This window comes from Myxine glutinosa, chromosome 3, assembly GCF_964187855.1.
Source record: "Myxine glutinosa chromosome 3, kmMyxGlut1.1, whole genome shotgun sequence".
Classification (NCBI taxonomy): Eukaryota; Metazoa; Chordata; class Myxini; order Myxiniformes; family Myxinidae; genus Myxine; species Myxine glutinosa.
This window is the reverse complement of record NC_136263.1, coordinates 50,402,696-50,421,024: the sequence shown is the minus strand read 5'-3', so window position 1 is coordinate 50,421,024 and position 18,329 is coordinate 50,402,696. Positions and strand designations below refer to the sequence as shown.

The 18,329-nt window shown below is 44.2% G+C and overlaps 2 protein-coding genes across 3 annotated transcripts in view; one reads left to right on the top strand and one right to left on the bottom strand.

Annotated features, from left to right (window-relative positions):
* The window catches only part of ARFGEF3 (ARFGEF family member 3), a 167,502-nt gene extending 160,761 nt beyond the window's left edge, over positions 1–6,741 (bottom strand). For both annotated transcript variants that reach the window (XM_078774049.1, XM_078774050.1), the window contains exon 1: positions 6,641–6,741. In XM_078774049.1, coding sequence (XP_078630175.1) covers positions 6,641–6,725 — 85 coding nt within the window. In that variant the 5' untranslated portion in view covers positions 6,726–6,741. The remainder of the gene's footprint in view (positions 1–6,640) is intronic.
* Positions 6,742–13,196: 6,455 nt separating this feature from the next.
* The window catches only part of LOC137423587 (transmembrane protein 182-like), a 55,857-nt gene continuing 50,724 nt past the window's right edge, over positions 13,197–18,329 (top strand). The window contains exon 1 of the mRNA XM_068110891.2: positions 13,197–13,352. The gene's annotated coding sequence lies outside the window, so the exon portion shown is untranslated. The remainder of the gene's footprint in view (positions 13,353–18,329) is intronic.

The following is an 18,329-nucleotide window of genomic DNA, read 5'->3' as shown; positions in this document are numbered from 1 at the left end:
AGATGGCCGAGCACTGGTACGGTCCATTATAGACCTAGGTTCGATTCCTGGTCTGGGCATGTAATTTCCCCACATATGTCGATTGATTATCTTCAATACTGTTCATTTATATTGTTGTGGATTTGAGAATTGTTGTAAATATCACCCTCCGTAGTGTAAAGGTCAAAGGTCGTCCTCCTAGTCAATCCATATATACACAAAGAATTAAGTTAAGCACCCCCCCGTTTTTTTACAACCTCGCACATTACAAGTTTGTTGTCGTCAAAACAGTGTAATATACCCATGATATTGCTATATTTTCTGGAGAAGTGATATTATGGTCACATAAAAACATAACAATCATGCCGTTTTCAATATTTTATTCTGAATAATTTAAGGTGAAATTTTTTGGGAATTTTAGGCATATTTTCACCTCAATTTAAGTATGGAGCTATAGGTCCATCACGGACAGTGTGGATGACGTTTATGTTTTCTAACGTACAGTCATTGTTCTGAGAAGACCTCTAGCGATCTTTGCGTCAATAACGTGTGTAGGACCCACGTGATCGGATCACTGACTCAACCCTACGTCTCATAGACCCTGTAAGCCGTCGTATGCGTTGCTGTGGCAGGTTGTTCCATTCCCGATGTAATGCACGTTCCAATTCATCCAGATTGGCTATTGGAGGGACCATCTTCGCAATTTGTCGTCCCAACATGTCCCAAACGTGCTCGAGGGGGTTCAGGTCAGGACTGTACGCAGGCCAGGGGATGGTTGTCACAGCACCTTGCTCCATCCGATCACGTGGGTCCTACACACGTTATTGACGCAAAGATCGCTAGAGGTCTTCTCAGAACAATGACTGTACGTTAGAAAACATAAACGTCATCCACACTGTCCGTGATGGACCTATAGCTCCATACTTAAATTGAGGTGAAAATATGCCTAAAATTCCCAAAAAATTTCACCTTAAATTATTCAGAATAAAATATTGAAAACGGCATGATTGTTATGTTTTTATGTGACCATAATATCACTTCTCCAGAAAATATAGCAATATCATGGGTATATTACACTGTTTTGACGACAACAAACTTGTAATGTGCGAGGTTGTAAAAAAACGGGGGGGTGCTTAACTTAATTCTTTGTGTATACATGCACGTAGCAAATCATATATCCTTCTAAATAGTTATTTCCTTATTATGTGTATTAGTTTAAGGCTGTGTCTTCCATTAATTGACACTGCATTGCACCGAATTCAAATAAGATAGGTCCCCTTTCGTTTCTCATCCCAGCGGTGCGAGTGGTTTTCTATCCCAGCGGTGCGAGTGGTTTTCTATCCCGCAGGACGCCATTGGCCATGTGCTCTGTCTCGGAGAAGAAGGGGGGAGGAGCCGCCAAATCACGGGCGTGGCCCGCCCCCTCGTCACCAGGAGGTGGAGCCAGGAAGCCCTCGCGCCCAACCAGGACTCAGTGGGTATGGCTTGGTAGGGCGTGTGATATAACCCGCAGCGCGACGCCCCCACCGCAGATGAGTGAGGAGAGGCGATCAGATAAGAAGGGAGAGGCACTCGGCAAGTTCACTTGAGTTTAGAAGGGGGTCACGCATCGCGAGCGAATGCTATTGAGAGAACGCATTGAGCCACTGAAGAGCGCATTGTTCACGGTTATTAGAACTGTTCGCTTGTTACGTACTCGGCTGAGCCGCGAGGGTAACCGCCAAAGTGGGCCTACCGTTGCCCTGTGATAGTTCCGCACACGCCAAACGACGCGCGGAGAGCTCCTGCCGTCTGGTTCATCTGCTTCGCGGTGCAAGTTGGGGACTGGAGAACGAGCTACCTGGATGCCATACCTGAACCATCTCCTCCAGCCAATCCTACCTGCATTCCCCCCCCCCCCCTCTTCCCCCCCCCCCCCCCCGTGTAAGTCTGACTGTCATCCGTCTTCTATGTTGTCCTGGGGTTTAAGTAAGCTTGTATAGGTAAGTTAGAATTTGCACTGTGTCTTCTGGTCCTTCCATCCTTCTGTCTTTATTTTCTTTTCTTTCCTTCTCCTTGGTTCTTTTGGTTGTGTAAATAATAGTGAGTAATAAATCATATTTGTCCGTCCTACTTTTGCCTTCTTCTTCTTCACATCCGTTCGTCTTTGTGATTTCTCCATTGGACACAGGTGGCGCGATTTTGGCCAACGTTTCAGGATCGGGTTTAGTCTCTGCTAATGGTTCGTGCCGTGGTTGCTAAACCGCTCGGCAATTAACATCTGTCCGCGGTCGCGGACGAGGTTGCGCCCCTGCCTCTCCGGAGGGAGCTGTGCAACTTCAGGACTCACATCGGTCAGTCAAAAACAAAGGGGATAAATCCCCCCTTCTTAAGGGGAAAAAGGCCGACGTAGAGATCCGCAACAATATATTGGTATTCTATTGGTCTCCTACTGGTCCCTCATTGACCTACTGGTTGTTTTTTATTGGTATTTTCTACTGATGCAGTATTATTATTATTTAAAAAAAAAAAAATTTGTATACTGAATCGAGGCTCGTGAAAGAGCTGACAACCGCGAGGGAAAGACAGCACAGGGGGACCGCGAGGGAAAGACAGCACAGGGGGACCGCGAGGGAAAGACAGCACAGTGGGACCGCGAGGGAAAGACAGCACAGGGGGACAGCGAGGGAAAGACAGCACAGGGGGACCGCGAGGGAAAGACAGCACAGGGGGACCGCGAGGGAAAGACAGCACAGGGGGACCGCGAGGGAAAGCCTGCACAGGGGGACCGCGAGGGAAAGACAGCACAGGGGGACCGCGAGGGAAAGACAGCACAGGGGGACTGCGAGGGAAAGACAGCACAGGGGGACCGCGAGGGAAAGACAGCACAGGGGGACCGCGAGGGAAAGACAGCACAGGGGGACCGTGAGGGAAAGACAGCACAGGGGGACCGCGAGGGAAAGACAGCACAGGGGGACCGCGAGGGAAAGACAGCACAGGGGGACCGCGAGGGAAAGACAGCACAGGGGGACCGCGAGGGAAAGACAGCACAGGGGGACCGCGAGGGAAAGACAGCACAGGGGGACCGCGAGGGAAAGACAGCACAGGGGCACCGCGAGGGAAAGACAGCACAGGGGGACCGCGAGGGAAAGGCAGCACAGGGGGACCACGAGGGAAAGACAGTACAGGGGGACCGCGAGGGAAAGACAGCGCAGGGGGACCGCGAGGGAAAGACAGCACAGGGGGACCACGAGGGAAAGACAGCACAGGGGCACCGCGAGGGAAAGACAGCACAGGGGGACCGCGAGGGAAAGGCAGCACAGGGGGACCACGAGGGAAAGACAGTACAGGGGGACCACGAGGGAAAGACAGCGCAGGGGGACCGCGAGGGAAAGACAGCACAGGGGGACCACGAGGGAAAGACAGCACAGGGGGACAGCGGGGGAAAGACAGCACAGGGGGACCGCGAGGGAAAGGCAGCACAGGGGGACCGCGAGGGAAAGACAGCACAGGGGGACCGCGAGGGAAAGCCTGCACAGGGGGACCGCGAGGGAAAGACAGCACAGGGGGACCGCGAGGGAAAGACAGCACAGGGGGACTGCGAGGGAAAGACAGCACAGGGGGACCGCGAGGGAAAGACAGCACAGGGGGACCGCGAGGGAAAGACAGCACAGGGGGACCGTGAGGGAAAGACAGCACAGGGGGACCGCGAGGGAAAGACAGCACAGGGGGACCGCGAGGGAAAGACAGCACAGGGGGACCGCGAGGGAAAGACAGCACAGGGGGACCGCGAGGGAAAGACAGCACAGGGGGACCGTGAGGGAAAGACAGCACAGGGGGACCGCGAGGGAAAGACAGCACAGGGGGACCGCGAGGGAAAGACAGCACAGGGGGACCACGAGGGAAAGACAGCACAGGGGCACCGCGAGGGAAAGACAGCACAGGGGGACCGCGAGGGAAAGGCAGCACAGGGGGACCACGAGGGAAAGACAGTACAGGGGGACCGTGAGGGAAAGACAGCGCAGGGGGACCGCGAGGGAAAGACAGCACAGGGGGACCACGAGGGAAAGACAGCGCAGGGGGACCGCGAGGGAAAGACAGCACAGGGGGACCACGAGGGAAAGACAGCACAGGGGGACAGCGGGGGAAAGACAGCACAGGGGGACCGCGAGGGAAAGACAGCACAGGGGGACCACGAGGGAAAGACAGCACAGGGGGACCACGAGGGAAAGACAGCACAGGGGGACCACGAGGGAAAGACAGCACAGGGCCCAAATGGCCTTAAAATGCCTGTTGTTGTTGTATTCTCAAGAAATGTGGACTCGAGATCAAAAGATGAACATGAGGCAAGAGTACAGGTCAGCTTTAACTTTTGACTTTGACTTTCCTTATCGAAATCAGTAGATCCTACTGGTCCAATTTCCTATGGGATTTTTCCTATTGGTTTTCTATGGGATTTTAGACCTGGGAAGGATAACCTGTAATTACCGAATTTTATTTACTCTACCGAATTTACAGCACAGGGGGACCGCGGGGGAAAGACAGCACAGGGGGACCGCGAGGGAAAGACAGCACAGGGGGACCACGAGGGAAAGACAGCACAGGGGGACCATGAGGGAAAGACAGCACAGGGGCACCACGAGGGAAAGACAGCACAGGGGGACCATGAGAGAAAGACAGCACAGGGCCCAAATGGCCTTAAAATGCCTGTTGTATTCTCAAGAAATGTGGACACGAGATCAAAAGATGAACATGAGGCAAGAGTACAGGTCAGCTTTAACTTTTGACTTTGACTTTCCTTATCGAAACCAGTAGATCCTACTGGTCCAATTTCCTATGGGATTTTTCCTATTGGTTTTCTATGGGATTTTAGACCTGGGAAGGATAACCTGTAATTACCGAATTTTATTTACTCTTCTATCTCAATGTCCATTCCCAGCAATGTGTAATGCTCCTCTTGAAGCATCTCACTCTGCATTTCTTAACCCCGTGACATTCACACAACTATTTCCTTAATGTGTATGGCATTTCTTCAGTAATTTTATTTCATGGGACCTAATGGCCTCCTGTGTTGAAGTTCCTTGTATTAAAATAGCTTTCATCAAATGAAATGCATTACTCAAAGTCATTATATCACAAACTGCAGCAGTTATCACTACAATGCGGTCATGAAGGTGGGATGAGGGATATTAACAGCAACTTAAAGGATATATACAGCAGAAAAATACCATGAGAACTTTAAACATAGGGGCAATACCCCTGGTGCTCACCTGGTAGAATAAACAGTATACTACACTGACTAAAGGTATTTTAAACCAATTTTAATGGTTTCTAGAAGACAGGGCAGCATGTAGAATATATGCAGCAGACACAATCATATCATAAGATAACACAATAAGCTAACACAAACATAAGACTTCAAACAGACAAAAACAAATACCTATTTTGGGGGTCAACCCCTACTCCTCCCCCCTCTCACCCTGTATACCTCATCAGACCCCATTTTTTCTAATGCCATCAACAAACTTCGGTACATCACGGGTGATGAAGGTTGTGGTCAAGTTTCATCGAAATATTGTGTGTAGTTTCAGATAAAAAAGCAAACTCTAATTTGGGTGGGGTGAAACCTGGATGCGCTTTGACCCCCGGTAGACCCCCTTAGCCTCCGTTTTTTTAATGCCGTGAACAAACTTTAGTCACAACACAACAAATATCATTTGTGCCAAATTTGGTCGCAATCCCATCAGCGGTTTCGGAGAAGAAGTTTCAAGTCTTTACGGACGGATGGACGGACGGACGCCATCGCTTAAGCTCCCCTGAACTTTGTTCCAGGTGAACTAAAAATGAGATTCACCAAAGGTTCATCCATTCATCTTGAACTGCCTATCAGTGATCGCACTAAACGGCCAGATTGTTAATAAAGCTACACAAAACATGAATCAAGTATCTTTTCTCTACTCCCTCTCAAATTGCTTTATATCGGACAGTATATCAAATAAGGAGCATTTCTAATCTCCTGACTGTACCTTTTACTTACGCAGTGGATATTGGCCATGACGGTACAACTTGTGGCAGGAATTAATACAAACATATTTTCCCTTATATAATACGGTTACTTAAATGAATAATTATACATGTATGTTTGTTGTTTGGTAATGTAATTTGGTAAACATAGATCTCTGATACATCGGTAACACCATTACTGTTAGCTTTAGGAAAAACTAAATAATGAGCAAATGAATGAAAAATAAGAATGAGAAAAAGGGATGAATGGTGAGATATTGAAACTACACCTTTTGTATTATTCACAAAGGTCATCCACGTCCCATATTTTGCATCATATTTTGTTCCTAGTTCAATATAATGTTGATATGTTATGCTGAATAAAACAGTGGCTTTTACATCAATATATATATAAACGATGAAATTATCATGATTTTACATATACAGTATCATCACTCATCAGTACTATAATATTGCATAATTTACAAATTACCCCAATACAATGTGGGATTTCAAATTTGTATGTAAATTTTCAATAATAAAAAAGACGTTTTAATGGAGCGTTGTGGAATCGACGACGCCGTTCAAGGCAAAAGAATAAATGGTCACAGGTAATATCGCATTGACGCAGAGACTGCAGTCTGCAATGCGCGCCGCGGAGCGTCCGGTGCCCACTCACGGCTCGCCCTCTCGCTCGACTCCCGGACGTGTCGGTGCTTGGAACCCGCGGCCAGCGCCGCCAAGACTCGCAGCGCTTCATCCATGTCGTCACAGCGGCCACGTCGCTGCTGCTGATGATGATGATGCTGAGTGACGAATCCGAATTCCGAATACACAGCGCGCGTAACCTGCGCCTACCATACACCGCCCAGGTGCTTGGGCATTCCAGGTCTGGATCCACCTTGCGGTCAACTCTGGTAACGCGCAGGTGGTCTGCTCAGACCACGCCGATGGGTATGCTATACTTACTGATCATTGATCAATCTACACTTGATTCAATCGACAAAACCCAAACTCCCTCCCCCCCCCCCCATGTGTAAGATAGCGGGAGTAATGCATTCGATCGTGTGTGTGTGTGTGTGTGTGTGTGTGTGTGTGTGTGTGTGTGTGTGTGTGTGTGTGTGTGTGTGTGTGTGTGTGTGTGTGTGTGTGTGTGTGTGTTACTGAACCGCACCTGAACAAAAATCTAATCGGCTTGTTCTTGTCACCTAACCAACCCGTCCACCTAGTTTAGTCATAACTCGTCCAGAACTTTTGTCCTCCGCCACCAAAGGTGGATGGAGGTTATGTTTTCACCCCTGTCTGTTTGTCTGTCCGTTTGTCCGTTGGTTTGTGAACAAAATATCTCAAAAAGTTGCGGACAGATTCGAACGAAATTTGGCAGTGATGTAGCGGATGTAACAAGGACGAAATGATTAGATGTTGGTGAAGAACCGAATAGACAATTGGGAGATAGTGCTAAAAACAATGAACAGCAGGATATCTCAAAAGGTTGTGGACGGATTTGGACCGGTTGGGTGTCTGACAAGGACGATTCGATTAGATTTTGGTGAATATCTGGATTTGGATCCAGCTGGTAGAATTTTTTCAGTGAATTTTCACCATTGAGTGATATGGCCAACCAGGTGGAGGTATGCTCTCTACTGAGTACCATTCTAGTTAAAATATGTTACATATCGCTTTTCGCCCAATCTCTGAATGGTGAAGAATCACTTGAAAAATCAAATAATTCTCGTACCCGAATCCATATTCAGATCTTCACCAAAATTAAATCGATTCGGTTTTGTCAGACACCCAACCGGTCCACCAAGTTTTGTCCGAATCTGTCCACAACTTTTTGAGATATCCTGCTATAGGTCGTTTTTGGCCTTATCTCCCAATATGAAGAATCAGTTAAAAATTCTACTCGCCGGATCCGGATCCGGATCGTCACCCAAAATCCAATAATTTCTTCCTTGTCACATACTCCCCACCAAATTTTGTCCGAATCCGTCCACAACTTTTTGAGACATCTTGTTCACAAACAAACAGACAGGGGTGAAAACATAACCTCCATTCACCTTTGGTGGTGGAGGTAATTGGATGATAACGATAAAATAGCAGTGTTGCCTTTACTTTTTGTCTTTATCATATGTTTAATGGTATCCAGGATCACCTGGCTGGTAACATGACCTTTGTACCCAATTATCAAGTAAAGATTGTTTCGGTGGCAGTGGTTATGTTTTCGACCCTGTTGGTCCGTTTGGCAGTGAGCAGGATATCCAAAAAAGTTGTGGAAGGATTCAGACAAAACTTAGTGGACAGGTTGGGTGCACTGAATTGAAAATATATGTGGAACGCTCATAACCCGTGAAAAGTGTAGCCGCCGTGTCGCCATCTTGGTTAGCTCTACTCGAGTCACTGGAGTGAATATAGTGACTAAATCTGCAGAAATACAGTGAAGTGAAGGCAATGGAAGGTGGTGATGACATTATGAGTCACTAATTTGGTCAGATTGAAGATTATTCGTTTCGTTAAAAAATTACATGTTGTGCAGCATACATGTACATTTTCTTGGTTGCTCCCTCTGTCATTGATTTTGGCGTCTATCCAAAAATATAGTCTATTTACGTACATAAAACCGGAAAACACGGTCCGTCCATGAAGCCGTCCGTCCATCCTTCCGTGAAGTCGTCTGTCCTTCCATCCATCCGTCCGTCCGTGAAGCCGTGTGACTAAATGTCTCTTAATGATGGACTGAACATCAGTTGCACCCTGACGACACCTACGCCTATTATAGTAAGGGAAACATATGAAAATCTGTTAACTAAATTGTTACCAAAAAATTTCTTCACCAATATGTTTGTAAAGGTGTGTAATAACATGTGTTAAAATGTTGAAGGTCAACTCCCGTGGGAAACCCAGAAAAAAAGCTGTTGAATTCGGGTACCGAAAAATTATTTTCGAGAATTTTATTTTTTTTAATCGGCCCTTAAGTAACTTATGAGGGGTCAAATAAGGGTTTTTTCATGATTCTGAGTTGATTGTTAACATTTATATTTCACCACAGACACTCCTTTGTGGAAAAATAATTTCTAAATATATCTCATTTTCTACTTTGCAGGACATGGAGTCTAGCAATATGGATGAAGACGTTACTCCACCTGTGCTCAATTGCTTCATCTGTGCACGCTCGGATACACCAGCTGAAAGGCTCATACAGGCAACTCCAAAGGGATACTCAACTTTATTGAAACAAGCAGAAACTTTCGAAAATGTTACTGTTGTGGAACGTATGAAGGAGGCTCAAAAGGAAGGAAAACTGAGGTACCACCAGAAGTGTAAAAATGATCTGTACAACAACTTTGTTGCAACCACCAAGAAGTCAGCTCAAGCATCAAAGGCAGAGAAAGAGTCATCAAAGTTGAAGAGAAGACGCACTACTTGTGAGTTCAGTTCATCAACTGGCTGCAGTTCTAGAAGATCACAGTCAGTTGACCTCCTGTATAAGGATGTATGCATTCTTTGCAACCAACCAGCCCAGCTCCACAAAAATAATCCAGCACAAGCTAGAAAGAAATACAGAGTGCCAGATAATTTGACTGCAGATACACTGAAGGCAAGCCTGCTGAAGACAGCACGGAGTCGCGGGGATGACTGGGGCACTGAAGTCACTGGACGCCTGGAAGGGATCAACGACTTGGTAGCAGAAGAAACACTGTACCATTTGCGATGCAAACTTATGTTTGCGAGAGGTGACAGTTTGTCCAAGACTGATGAGGAAGGAAAAAGGAAGAGAGGACAGAGGAGTATTGATGAGGAGCGAGAGGCAGTTTTTATTGAATTCTGCGAATGGTTAGACTCAGAATTAGAGCATGGGGTAATGAACATGGACCAAGTCCATGAAAAGCTGCAGGAGTTTGATCAGTCACCAGAGAAGAGCCTTTCTTATTCAAAGCATTGGCTAAAGATAAAACTTCTAGAGAAATACGAAGACACCTTGTATTTCACAACACAGGAAAGAAGGGCAGATGTACTCTGTCTCAAAGATGGCACCGACAATATTCTGCGAGGGCATCATGCTAATCTTGACCATGGAGATGAGAAGACTCAGATCATAAAGACGGCACTCAAGTTCATATCCAATGATATTGCCTTGATTGATTTAGGTCCAAAGTCATACCCCACCACACACAGTATGACTGACATCGATAGTCAGCTGACACTTGTTCCTGCAAGCCTTCAGATGTTCTTGAGACCGATTGTCAAGACAGACGAAAGAGTTGCCGTTTGGGGGCAGAATTTTATTAAGGCCTGTCGACCTCGGTCTGGAGTATTGTCACACCAAATGGGGCTTGCCATACAACTTGATCATAGATTTGGGTCAAAATGGATGCTCAACAAGTTCCACCGGCTGGGATACACTGAGTCTTACACGGAGACACAAAACTACAAATACTGCTTCCTTAATAGTAGGAGTGGAGATGATGTTCCAGATACTTCTGGCACTCTTGACACCATTGTGGAGGAAACCGATGAACAGATCAATGATGAGGTTGCGGTTGATGCTGCGCTTGAGGATCAATCAGTGATGACAGCCAAAGTGCCAGCCAGTGAAAGTGAATTGTCAAGTAATGATCAGGTGGTCTTTATGGAGGTTGGGGAAACAAACAATGCAGTCACTCAGTTTGTTGGAGACAATATAGATTTAAACATTGTCTCTATTCACGGAAACACTCCCTTTCACTCAATGGGTTGGATCGAAGTCACCTCTCCAGCACCACCTTTGCCAGATCCACAGACAACAACAGCTTTCCCCCGGGTGAAGTTGAAGGCACTCGACAAAGCTAAGATCCTGAGAGGAACTGAAGTAAAGATTATTCCATTTACGAACAGGAAACAGATAGGAACGAACGCGATCATGTTTCTCCCCCTCGCTGAGCTTTCCTCCTCCCTGGCTCATGATCAGCCACTCCTCACTCCAGGTGACACACTCTGGGCAGCGGGGTAGGTGATCAAAGCCAACGATCCTGAGTTCCCCCACTCCAACTGGAATGGCTGGATGAAGAGAATCCATGCTAATGATGCAAAGCAGAGCACACAGATCGAGTTCCTCCCAGTTATTGAAGAAGACCCTAATGACCTCAACACCATCTTCACCACTCTGAAAGAGTGCATACGGATCCTTCTACAGAGCATGTCTCTGAACCCCAGTGACTATGGATGGACAATAGGTGTGCATGGGTATGAGCCAGTTCCAACACTGGACCCCACGGCTCCTGAGGAGCTATTGCAGTTCACGAGCTGTAATTGTCATGGAGATTGCAGCAACCGGCGATGCAGCTGCAAGAAGAATGGGGTCACGTGCATCTCGGCCTGTGGAGTCTGTAATGGCATTACATGCAGAAACTGCAGTCATGATGTTGTTGAGTCTGAAGAAGACATAGACAATGACTGTTGAAACTTCTGACATTGTGAATGAGAAATAACTCTTGAGTATTATATATGTATGTGAAATAAAAGCTACTTTGTGTGTAAATGTAAAAGTGAAAATATAAATGTTAACAATCAACTCAGAATCATGAAAAACCCTTATTTGACCCCTCATAAGTTACTTAAGGGCCGATTTAAAAAAATAAAAATTCTCGAAAATAATTTTTCGGTACCCGAATTCAACAGCTTTTTTTCTGGGTTTCCCACGGGAGTTGAACTTCAACATTTTAACACATGTTATTACACACCTTTACAAACATATTGGTGAAGAAATTTTTTGGTAACAATTTAGTTAACAGATTTGTGAAATATCTCATAAAATGCCCTTACTATTAATTTACGTACTATTGAAATGTACCTTTTAAACCTTTCGACCCTTTAGGCTGCTTAGACCTTTGAAGACTCTTTAAGACCCCCAAAACCCTAAAAAAAAATCCCCAAGACACCGAAGCCCCTTAAGACACCAAAGACCTGTAAGACCCTCAAATACATTTAAAGACCCCTAATACTCTTTTAGACCCTTAAGACTCCTACGACCCTTAAGACCCCTAAACCCTTAAGACTCCGAACACCCTTGAAGATCCTTAAAACCCCAAAGACCCCTATTACCTTTAACTTTAAGACCCTTTCGATACTTTAGACAAATTTAGATCCCTTCACCCTCTAGACCTTTTATACCTCTAAAACCTTGACCTTTTATACCCCTTATATCCCAAGAACCTTTAGACCTTTGCACCGCTTAACACCATTTAGACCCCATGCGCCCTTCAGACAGATTAGACAGCTTGGACCCTTGACCATTTATAGCTTTAGAACACGTGGCCCTTTTTAGACCCTTTTTACATGCTTAAGAGATGAGACCAACACCTACTATTGGAATATGTCCTTTCGAGCTTAGACCATCCAGAAGAAAGAATTTTCATTTCGAACTTAGACCATCTAGAACCTATAAAGCACACACCACACAAACATCTACAGTCTTCTTGCAAAACACAGACAATACTGTGACGGTTTTGCGAAGCCATCACGCTCTCTCTCCAGGTAATGCATACGAGATACAACATACAACTTACTTAGTTAGTTAGTTTGCTCGTTAGCATATGTGCAGAATAGTTCTTCCCGTTCGTGTAGTGGGTTTATTGGGTCAAGATGCATTATGTGGGGTTAGTGGGGTTTTTCAAATTTTTTCTGCCCTTTCCGATGAAGTACACGCATACAGAGGCGCACAACAACTCAACCTAACCCACAACAGCAGTGTTTCCCAAACCTTCCCTAATATGCATATCGTGATAAAACAAACAAAGGTACAATACAATTAGAAACAGGAAAATAAACATTGGTAAACAGGAAAAGACAGAATTAAAGTCACAAAAAACAGATGTGGGTGTCTTGCAGCCCTCACACATCAACAACTTAACAAGTGGATTAACCATTCACAATGAAGGATGAAATGCGAGCAGTTTGGGTTGAAAAGTCTCAAAATATTTGTATAAGATTTATCTCACATTTAATTTTTTGGAACAGTTTCAGTTACATCTTATAGAATGTGTTTATTTTTATACCTCTGTGAGTTAACTTCAGAAAGAAATATTTGAGAAGGGCAGAAGTGTGTGGTTGAAGGAGGAGTGTGAGAGGGATGTGCAGGTTTGTGCTGTTGAGAAGTGGTAGGAGGAGGTGGATGCAGTGGGGGTGGTACGGTGTGGCAAGGGGTGGCAAGGGAACGGAGGGGGAGTTCAAAGGGGCTGGGGGAATGCAGGTGGTGGGACAGCCGGCATGACATGGGATTCCTTTGGCCTCGTGCTTTGGGTTCGGGTTTCCCCAGTGCCGCCAGAACCACAAATAAGCCCAGTGGCTGGTCAGTCTGCCTTCCAGCCTTGCCGTCGAGCCTCAGCTCATTGAGCGTTTGCTTCTGCCCGAAGGTGAGTACCTTGCAGTAGATTGTATTGTAGTTGTGCGATGTTTTGTGTATGATCCGATCTCTGCCGGGAACCGTATAAACCACCTTCAACAGTGAATGGATGATTTTTCTCAATGAAACGTCCATATGCATTGTTTGTAACAGATGCTCCCTTTTTTTTTTTACCAACACCCATTCAATTTAAGTAAACACAAGGTCAAGGTCGTGGTGAGGAATTACCTTTAAAGTCTGCCCAGTTTCTTGGTGCCACTTAACAATGATAGCGTGAGCAGGGAGAAATAGAAATCATAGCTAAACGTAAATAATAATCATAGAATGAAGAACTAGTCTTGATTAGTATCGATCTGCATCGGTGCACGGGTGGTCCATGATAATGATAGTTGATTATTGCTATTTCACAAGACATTTCAAGGCCTCTGAATTCTAAGGTCTTAATTTTGATTCTTTGTGGCATAGCCTTCAATTAGGAACTGTTAAAAGGGAAGCTATCAAGATGTTTTACTTCAGCAGAGATGACAGTGGCCCGGTTGCATAAGGCATCCTCTAGGGGAAAGTTAAGGATTTCCTTAACTTTTCCCTTAAGCACATCCTTCAGTTGAGGATGGTTGCATATACGAATATCCTTCAGTTTTTCCTTAAATCGTCTCTTTAAGTTAAGGGAGCCCTCCCCCTTTCAATAGTCACCCGGGTATGAAACATTGTAAGAAAGGTCATGATTCCTTGTTTGGGTTGACGTCAGTGTAAACTCATTTGCACACGGGTATTGAGCATTATCATGGCTCGACGCGCTTTATGAGATAAGGAAAGATTTCCCTAAAGGTTTTCCTAAGCTAAGGATTTCCTTAAGCACTGTCATATAAACATCCCTTGGCAAGTCCTCAGCTAAGGATTTCCTTTAGGTTACGGAAATCCTTAGGAGCCTTTGCTATGCCAGGCAACCAATCAGATTAGAGATAGGACGCTCGTCCGAAAGCAAGAACACGTAAATAACATGTGATTTTAAATGACGCTTGTTATATGTTGCATGGGGAACACGTGATTTCAAATGATGCTTGTTATATGCTGCTTACATGCTTGTTATATTGCTACATACATGCTTGTTATATGCTGCATGGGGAACACGTGCTTGCGGATGCAGGTGGGACAACATTATTGTTGTGTAAAATTCATTTGATTCTCATTGAGCATTTTATTTTGAATGTGTTAATGTGTGCAGTAGATGTTTGGAAACTTTCCGAGAATGGTGAAAGTGTGAAATTATAAAATTGAAATGTGGGTGCGAAAAAACATGCATACTATTCTGGATGTCATGAAAGAGTGAAAATGTTATCCAGGTCACTGTGCCACCCTCAGTGTGTTTCACAACGTACAATCAACTAAATTGTGGAAGAGTTGTTATGTCGGTCTCTGTCGTTGCGCTGTGATAATCGGCCTCTTCCGGACCAATTTCTATGAAGAGCATAATTTGGAAACTCAAAGGTTTATGTTTAAGGGTGGGGGGATGCTCCCTTAACTTTAAGGAACGATTTAAGGAAAACTTTAAGGATTATTTGTATATGCAACTATCCTCAACTTAAGGATGTCCTTAAGGAAAAAGTTCAGGAAATCCTCAAAGTTTCCCGAAATGCTGCTTTTCCCTATAGGTGGAAGTAATAAAATGGTGAGTGAGAATTTAATGAATTTTACACAACAATCATTTTATTCCTCCTTTATCCGCAAGCACGTGTTCCCTATGCAACATATAACAAGCGTCAATTAAAATCATGTGTTCATTACATGTTCTTGCTTTCGGACATCTCTTCCTACCTCCAATGTCATTGGTTGCCTGGCATAGCAACATCTCCTAAGGATTTCCTTCACTTTAAGGGAATCCTTATCCTTAAGGGTTGTTTATGCAACAGAACTTTAGGAAATCCTTGGCTAAGGAATTAGAGCGTACCTTAAGGGAAATCTTTCCTTAAAGTTACAGGAATTTTATGCAAAAATGCATATGTGCAAAAAAATGCAAAAAATGCAAAAATTGCAAAAAATGCAATGTGCCTTTCACAAGAGTGTCCTTTCAGCCAGTTCCTTGGCCACTCAACTATTTCTGTGAGCTGTGCTTTCAGCACAATCCCAGAGGTGCAGTCGACTTTCACGGGGAAAGACGCAGCATTTCTTCAATGGCTAAACGACCTTCTTCCTGTGATTTAATCTCATCCATATAGACCTTGCAATCACAATCACTGACTGACTTTCCATGAGTTCAAACTTAGACCATCGACATGCACAAAAGTAAAAATAGAGCTAAACATTTTCAAACGATACAAATTTATTAAACGACAAACATACTAGTATTTACAATCAATGATCCCCTTAAAATATCAATCAATTGTCTTTGAAATAATTAGAATTACTTGCAGCCTCCTAAGCTTTTGTCCATTGTTCAATGGAATACCGCTCTTCCCTATGGACTGCTACCAGAGCATTACACCTTTCTCACCTGGATTCTGCAGATTCTAAAGCTCACAACATTATTGACATCTCCCATGACAAGACCAAAGCACAAGGCCTGTTGGTCTCATATCGTGGACAGGTCAGTGGTCTCAGGTTTTGACGATCCTCTGCTTCCTCAACTGTCCAACCCTATCTAGCTCCTCCAGGATGCACATAATTTCCATGGTAACCCACTGCTACTAAAGCTCCCAAAATCAAGGTTCAGATCTGATAAATTAATATTTTTTGATGTTGAAATGTATCATCTTGACTGCAAATTAAACTTCTTATTAACAGGTAGTGGGTACCTAAACAGGGTCACTGTGTGGCAGGTACCCCTGTTAGCCAAGGGCTCAGCAGCAAGTGCTAGTGTGACACATGAGTTAATTGTTACCATTCCAGTGAAGAGATGCTAGAGCTGTGTATATATAATTATATACACATACGTATAATAAAGCAGGACTGACTGTCTGTCTGTCTGTCCATCCCCTAACTACTCCCTCAGTTTTGGGGCTATCCCTGCCAAACTTTATGTGGAAACTTTTGGGGTATCAGCTGGTTTCCTGAGGTGGGTGGGAGGTTTCATAAATTTCTCAATACAACTAGACTGGCATTCGTAGAGCAAGTAGTCTCGTCTTGTGTGCTCATTCTGAACAAAAATACCATCGTTAACTGAATATGCTACTATCATGAATAAATGAATGAATGAACTTCACTGTTATGAACTTCACTGTTTCGGGCCCACTGTTATTATGGCCCATATACCCATATCATCCGTGCACCCTATAGCATGTCAAATAGTTTCTTGACAGTGTTATGAACGTCATAAATTTAATTCTTCACTCAGATCAGGTAATATGTTGGATTATATGAAATTTCACATTTTTCAGATAATTTTAATTCAACCAAATATGGCTGGAATACCACTTCTCCAATTATGTCATTGTGATAACCCTATATTGTTATATTGTTATAACCCTGCGCATCGTAAGAGCGTGACCAAGGGTTGGCGTCAGGAAGGGCATCCGGCCATAAAAACTTTGCCTCAAACAGGGAACCATGATTGTCATGGGGCCTGCAAGGCTAACATAACCCCCGCTCTCGCAGGGAAAATGGCCTTAAAACGATCATTCATTCATTCATATATAACCCTATATACCTCATGAGGAGGTGATCACAAATGCCAAGGTTCCATTTTTTTCGTTAAGCGCTTTTGGAGAAAATTATGTGAAAATGTTTTCCTTGCATCCAATATTGCTGCCACACCATGTGACCAATGACGTCTTCAATTCAATTACCCATTAACATCGGGTCATATATCAGATATATGAAGTTTCAAATTTTTCAAAGAAGGATTTCAATTCAACCAATTATGGCTGGAATACCACTTCACTGATAACGGCATTGTTATCATGCCACATACCTCCTTGAGAGTTGACGACATATGCCAAGTTTAAAAAAAAATTGTTGAGTAATTTTGGAGAAAATCATGTCCAAATTTTTTCCTTTAATCCAATATGGATGCCATACCATGTGATCTTTGATGACAGAGTCAGCAATAAAATATTCTCCATAGGGAGTTCCTCCTATGGTTAAAGATATGCATTGATCAAACAAGCGGTTGCGGAGAAAAACATTTTTAAAGCGAAAATATATGGACGTGGACACACACAGACAGGCAGGCAGACAGACATACAGACAGGAACATTGCAATAGTCTTGCATCCTCTTCGGGGCAAGACTAATTATGATTTTGAGTTTGCAGCCCTTGCTCGCCTGCAGATTTGTCTGTTTTGTTTTATCATGTTAGACCAGCATTTTTCTTCGTTTACCTCACAAGTGTTTGTAACATTGTATTTTGTTATGTTAATGGTATAGTATTAATTAGCTTTGCCACCGAAGGTGGATGGAAGTTATATGTTTTCATCCCTGTCTGTTGCTTGCGGAAATTGAAGAGTTTTCAAGTATATTGGTTGGTCTTATGCGCTATTCTGTCTGTTTGTCTGTCTGTCTGTCTGTATGTCAGTCGCCTACAGGTCACAATTTTCAACCGATCTTCACAAAACTTCACCAAATCGTAGAGTTGGTCATAAGCAAGAATCCTGTTGTTTTGGGGTCAAAAGGTCAATCATTCCAATCCTATGGACACACCAAAGCTGCCCACCAAGTTTCGTCCGAATACGTCCATAACCTTTGGAGATATCATGCTCGCAGACAAACAAACAGACAAAGAACAGTGAAAACATAATTTAAACTAGAATGGCACTCAGTAGAGAGCATACCTCCGCCTGTTTGGCCATATCACTCAATGGTGAAGCATCACTTAAAAATTAAATAATTCTCATATCCGAATCCATATTCAGACGTTCACCAAAATCGAATCGATTCTTCCTTGTCACACACACAACCTGTCCAACAGGTTTAGTCCAAATCCATCCATAACTTTTTGAGATATCCCGCAATGTATCGGTTTTGGCCCTATCTCCCAATGATGAATAATCAAT